A 6994-nucleotide genomic window follows, 5' to 3' on the forward strand; every position below is an offset into this window, starting at 1 on the left:
CACTATCTTGTAATTACTTGAATTCTCTACTTGAATATAAATTCCAGGAGCGCAAGAATTTTTATCTTGCTTATTTTAGGATCTGCAGCATTAAGCATGCTGTCTGGCATATAGGAATACTCTATGTTTGTTGAATAAATGAATGATTGGACTGAGCTTCAGCCTGATGGTTAATAGCAGCTCAATAAAAAGGTTGAGGGACTACTCAAAATCTTAATTTTACTAAGAAAAAAATCCTAAAAACTTATACCCCAAGACGATTTAACCTCTATAACACAGAAGACTACGACAAGGCTGCAAGGTGCCTCCTTAACATTTAATAAGGAAAAACAGTTCTTCAATAGCTAGAGCTATCCCAGTTTCTCTACCTTCTCTAAGTACTTCCCTCTGTGCTTAATAATGTCTCAGTCTTCTTGATTCAAATCTGATAGAATATTTGATGTAAAGGAGAAATAAATGATTAAAAGTCATTTGATAATATTTGTACACAGAAGCTCATGCCTCCCCATGGTGAGATTATGCTGTCAGAATATGACACAGAATGATAATGTCATAAACCCCTAGAACAAGCTGAACCATATCAAATCCAAGTAGTTTCCTTGGTAGAAGAAGCATTTGAACAAGGCCCTGGACATGAATCTTTTTATTTATGTCCTACTTTTACCCATTTGGACAAATACTTGTTTAAATACAAACCAAAGTGATGAACCGTCTACTACAGGTTATGTGCTTAACCTTAAAACTTAGAAATTATGATCTAGTATATTATGCATTCAAGCATTTAATTAGGCAAGCTAGCTGTGTTTAAGAAATCTGCTGTTTCTTGGATGTTACTATTAGTAGGTCTTCAAGAATTTCTAGGACAACACCTAAGAGCTTTACTTCTGTGTAAAAATTCCAAGCAACATAGAAGCATTAAGAGTACAGACATGTTGCCCCCTTTCACTCCCCTTCCCCACCCAATCCACCACCCCCCACTGCACCCCCCACCAGCCAAACGAGAAAATGCCATGTGAATGAATGTGGCATGGTACCTAAGACACAGGAGGTTTCAAGAAGGGCTTTTTCTTTTTTTTTTTTTTCTTTCTTTTTTTTTTTTTTTGCGGTACGCGGGCCTCTCACTGTTGTGGCCTCTCCCGTTGTGGAGCACAGGCTCTGGACGCGCAGGCTCAGCGGCCATGGCTCACGGGCCCAGCCGCTCCACGGCATGTGGGATCTTCCCGGACCGGGGCACGAGCCCGCGTCCCCTGCATCGGCAGGCGGACTCTCAACCACTGCACCACCAGGGAAGCCCGAGAAGGGCTTTTTCTTGTCCTATCCCTTTTCCCACCGTACACATTCACATATACATTAACACTCAAGTGCATTCACACATGCAAGACATACACACACACTCAAAAACCTAGGTAATGGGTCGAGCAAGCCATGATGCAGGGGTAACCCAAGTAATTATACTCATTAGCCGGAGATACCTCCCAGATTTGGCTTCTAGACTGTGGCTGGGGACCTGATAGACGGAAGAAAATAACAGTGGGACACTTATCATGCTTAAAAAAATAATTGATGAAGAGATTTGACTTTGACCTACAGTGACAAACAGCATCAAAGTGGAAGGAAACTTGGTTACCTGACACATTTTCTGGTGATACAATCTCTTTGACAGGAGCCAAGCACCGTGAATCAATGGAGACCAAACTGGACAATTTTAGGAGACATCTACTCATTATCATAATTGGTGTTATGATCATAGCTTTTGTTTATACCTGTTTTTGCTTTCTCCATTATTACTGTATGAGCGATGATGCCCCCAAAGCAGGAACGTAAGTTTTACACCTTTGAATTAAGAATGCAAGGGGTGTGTTTGTGTGTGTGTGTGTGTGTGTGTGTGTGTGTGTATACATGTAGGAGTTTTCGTTGTTGTTATGGTTAGTTAATGTTAACTTTAGACTTCAAAAGAGCTACCAACATCTTGTGGGTGGATACCTTCACTTAAATGATATCAGCTCAAATTATTTCAAGTACCTTACCAACTTTAGCCAAAGCTGTCCCTTATTCAGGGTTCAGCTGAGCCCCAGGCTGCTAATTTCATTATAAATTGAGTCTAGGAAAAGAGGAAATGACTATCTGAATAAGACAGAATGAAAAAGGGGAGAGAGAAGGCACTGGGTCTCTGCATTCCAAAGACAATAAAACATTTTGGATAATCTACCGTTTTAAGATATAATAACATGAAAAATGATTAACTGTGTTCAGTGATCTCAGTCCCTGGCTTTCATATAGGAGGATCAGGCTGGCCCTGATATACTAGTTCCCTAAAAATTTCCCAGTCCAAGGACTGATGACTGAACTATACCAGTGCTCCATTCCTTTGGTTTTAGAGGAATATTGTGAATATAAATATGCATGGAGAGAAAATCTGATGGTGTAAATATGATAGGAAAACAATGAATTTGGTCTAAAGAGTGTTTTTTTTATACGTGAGAAGTTGTGACATTTGTGCCTCAGTTGCATATCAACTTGTGACTTTTTTATAAAAAGTTTAATTTCTGGAATAAATAAAATTATCTCTCTCCCTCTCAACAGTAGACTTGAAACAATTTTGTGTCATTCCATACGCAGACTATATGGTTATGAACTGTGGTTGAAACAGTAAAATTAAGAAAAAGGAAAAGCATTCAACATATGTTCATATCTGTAACCTGAGTCATGGCTTTCACCACACTCCAATTCTTACTGTGTTCAATTTTCCTGCTAGAGCCAAAAAAAGACCAGAAGTCTAAAATGACACAATAGCCTGTGTTTTCTGGTGATAGCAATAGTACTCTTTTGATTTAAATTGTCATACTCCAAATTTTCTATATTTTCAGGGTCAAGAAAGAAGGTGTAATGGCTAAGTCATCCAGGTCATCCAAAATATTATTCGGTGACTCCAAGACAGTTAGTCTGTGCAGTCCAGAAAAACAATCCATGCTGTCCGGTATAGACAAGCTATCTGGGCTCTCAAGTCCAGGAAAGGCATCTGCACCATCCAGCACAGAAAAGTTAATCAGACCTTTGAGTCAAGAGAAGTCATCCCACCAGGAAAAGTCACATAGAAACACAGTCTAGAAAAGGCACGTAGGCAGGCTCATGCCCATTAGCTAGTCAATCAAGTCAGTTCACCCTATCCCAATAAGGCCAACAGGCCACCTTGGCTAGCCAGTCTACAATATCTGGTCAGGCCAACCAAAGCTCCTTGTTCACCCTATCCACAAAATCAAAGCTTGCCCAAGCCATCCAGTTTACAGAAACTCACCAAACACCACAGACATCCTATTCTAAAGAGGTCAGTTAGTGCAGGTAGGGCAGACATATTATCTAGGCCTCAACCAGTCAAGTCTTGTCTATGCTACAAGGAAAAATGCCTTGTTTGCAGAGCTGCTTCTGAGTTTTTCGTCAATAATATTTCAGAGGCAAAGAAGAAGAATACTCAAAACCCACCTTTTCCACGTGAACTGAAGCCTTTTTCCAAGTCCTTTCATAAGATAGATTCCAGACACAATGCACTCTGTGGCAATGCGAATGACAGTGATATGATGACAGACTACAGTGATGGTGACAGTGACAAGGAGATAACCATTATCTGCAACATAAAATGCAAGGAAGTCATCTATAAAACCACCCATGAAATAATTAAGGGCTCAATAAAAATTAAAACCACCCATGAAGAAGCAAACTTACACCAACTGTTTTATGCTCACCATCCTTTAAGACCCTGATAGAGGGAAAATCCTCTTGGGATCACTACTGAGGTTAGACCTATCCATCTTAGAGGCAATTTACTTGAAAAATAGTAATTAAATGCATGACATAACAAATGATTTTATTGTAATTATTATTGCATTTTAGAGGCATAAAGCTCTTTTGAGGTATCTTATTTAGATCTGGTCGCTTGGATGGGAACCATAAACACACACACATAAATATAGAAAGGAACTGCAAGATGGGTACCCTGGACTCCTTTTTCCCTTGGATTAGCCCTCAAATGAAGTCTCAACCCAATTAACCTTATTTTTTTCGTGTTTACATACAGTCCTCACAGTTTAAGACTTTCTGTAGTGCCCAGTGCTTGGTGGAAATGGCTCTGTGTGCTTCCTTCTGGCTGCATTGGGGAAACTTCTGACGGTCATTTCTAATACCACTGCCTCCTGTGACTGCTACCAAAGTAAGGGTCCAGCACCCACACCTGGAGTGCCATGATGTTAGTCTAAGTGTTCTAGTCTTCATAACTCTCAACAAGGCTTTTCATTCTTTTTGTTATCCTTCAAAATGATTTAAAAAAAAAGAGTTTGCCCTGTTGTGCATTCTCAAAATGTCCCAGTTGGAGGTCTGATACCTACCCATTTTCTTCGCATGGTACCTTCCCACTCTGAATTGGCACGGGTGGGAGGCCAGGGAACAACCTTGGAGTTATATTCTCTAACTTCCCCACTGATGAGAGGTTATCCTTTCCTTCTTCCAAGGGCATGGTTAAGAAAAGCAGACAAAGTCCTGGAGTCCCAGCCTATATTCTAGTACAGTGAGGTTACTCCTCTGTAACATATAGCAGGATAAGTTAAATGCCATAGCTAGCATATATTGAGTGTGTACTATTTGCCAGCCATTGTACTGGTCTCTTTATGTCTTGTGAGTCTGAAGGCCACCCTCCCCTCAATTTTGCTGATTTACTAAAAGAACTCACAAGACTCAAAAGCAGGTTATACCCATGGCTAAGGATTATTAGAGCAAAAATATACAGCCCAAGAGCAACAGGAAAAAGACCTCTATCAGGAGGAAGCTAGAGAGGTTGGACACACGCTTTTGAGTACTTACCCATCTGGGGCCACCTAGGACATGCTATCTCTCTAGCAACAAACTAGAGGGACATGTACAAAATGTCTCTGCCCAGGGAAGCCTCCACATCTGAGGCTTTTATTGAGAGCTGGTCCCATAGGTATATCATGCTACATGACCAGCCATGGCAAGTGAAACTCAGGATCCCAACAATGAAACCAGATGCACATCGTCAATGTTGATGCTCGTGCAAAGCAATCAGGTGTACAAAACATGATCATCAACCATTAACATAAGGACATTCCCACAGGGCTGGCCAATGGTCAAATCATGGTTCCCGGTCCCCTTGACATACAAGGACCAAACAACCAGACCTGCTGTGTTAACACTTTCCTCATATTTCACGTATTTTATTTAATCCCCAACAGCCCCCTATTATATGGGGAATTATATGAGTCAACCGAGACTCTGTAACGTTTAGTAAGATCACATTTATTAATTGGTTGAATCAAGATATGAATCTATGATTGGCTTATGTTCAAATTTTCATTATGCTGTACTGCCTTCTCACTACCAGTTTCTAGGGTGCCTGTTTATCCACAGATCACCCAATCCATTGGTGTGACCAAAATCCCCACTTGACCTTCAATCAATCCGGGCCATTTTCCTAACCTACCAGGAGCATATAAAGATGTCTTACGTTCATTCAGATCTGACTTCCCCATATCCTCTGCCTCTATTGGTGGTCCCCTGGTGGGATCTGTACCCATAAGGTCATCATAAAATTCACAGATGGCACAAAGTAGCTGCTTAGGTATAAAGGTTTTAAGAGATGGTATATGCATTTAAAAAGCATTGTGAGAGCTACAGACTTGATTTCCTACTGGTATTACCCTTTTTGAAAGGATAAACTTTAAAGGGTTAGAATTGTTCTGGGTTAGGCTGGTCTTTTTAAATTCACAAATAGAAGCAAAAGTTCTGATCAGATTTTTACAGTTTGGTACGAAAAACAGTTCAAACAAAAAAGTAGAACAAGTATAATGAACGCCCATATAAGCATTGCTCAGATTCAACAGTTATCACTACATGGCTAATTCTGTTTCACTCCTATCCATTTCCCTCCCATTTATATCTCTAAAAGACAATAAATTTTAAAAATACATAAACACAATACTATTATCTCATGTAAAAATTAATAACTCCTTAATATAAATTATCCAGTCAGTATTCAAATTTCCCCATTCGTCTCATTTTTTCTATGGTTGTTTGTTGAGATGATGTTGATCAGTGTTTGACAGCATCTAAGTATTTTTAAATCAAAATTACAATTTCATTGACTAATCTGGCTTCATATTGTAAGATGATTTTGGAGTTAATCTGAGCTATCAGTAGCCTGGAAAATAGCAAAAGTTGAAATTGTACGGTTTTCAGCTTAAATTCAACCCATGTCTTGGGAGGCAAAGCCAAATAATCTAAGCTCTCTTCTCTTTCCCATTTTTAAGCTAGAGACTTGTAATACTTTAAAGGCTGTGAATATTAATAGCTAATAAAAATGACTGCCAGTGACAACGAATGATAATGACATCTTAAGAACAAGTTATCAGCATGAGTATGTATGTTCCTTTTTAAACCACACTTAATTATAGAGTAGGAGTCTACAGAATATTTGAAGCTCATTCAATGTGCAACATTCTAGGTGCATTAGTGGGGCTTTCACACATAAAACCAGTATAAAATACGTAATAAAAATAAGTACCATGAGTCAGAGAAGAATGTTAGCAAAAAAAAAAAAAAATTAACCAGTGAAAGTTTGTGCAAGCTAATAATTAAAATAATTAAGTCCTATCACTCCAAAGGACAGTCTTTGGCACTTTTTGGAAATGTCCTGATTTAAGTAAAAGGGCTCCGAATTTCTATTTCCTAGCCTTCTTGCAGCATTGTATTATCTCTCATGGTACCTTTCTCCTTCCTTCTGTCTTGCTCTCTGTTTATTTCCCAGCTCAGCAAGAGTCAGGGTCATATCTCAGTAGTCTGTGGCTTCCTTACATTTCCCTTCTACAGGAGGCGCTGTGAAGCCAGTTTCAAGTGTGGCCCTTCCCTCTCAGACTATCTCCACTCTCTTTCCCTTCAATCCACATTCCTGACGCTCACCTCCAAAACTCATCCCTTCTTGCTGGCTATG

The 6994-nt window shown here is 39.5% G+C and overlaps 1 protein-coding gene across 1 annotated transcript; it reads left to right on the forward strand.

Annotated features, from left to right (window-relative positions):
• Nucleotides 1–594: 594 nt before the first annotated feature.
• On the forward strand, nucleotides 595–3758 carry CXHXorf66 (chromosome X CXorf66 homolog). The gene is given in 4 exon segments (XM_060138716.1): nucleotides 595–721; nucleotides 1664–1820; nucleotides 2868–3094; nucleotides 3097–3758. Coding segments are annotated over 4 exon segments (1134 nt in total). The 5' UTR covers nucleotides 595–633.
• Nucleotides 3759–6994: the final 3236 nt, after the last annotated feature.

The sequence above is a fragment of the Lagenorhynchus albirostris genome, chromosome X (assembly GCF_949774975.1).
Source record: "Lagenorhynchus albirostris chromosome X, mLagAlb1.1, whole genome shotgun sequence".
Classification (NCBI taxonomy): domain Eukaryota; kingdom Metazoa; phylum Chordata; class Mammalia; order Artiodactyla; family Delphinidae; genus Lagenorhynchus; species Lagenorhynchus albirostris.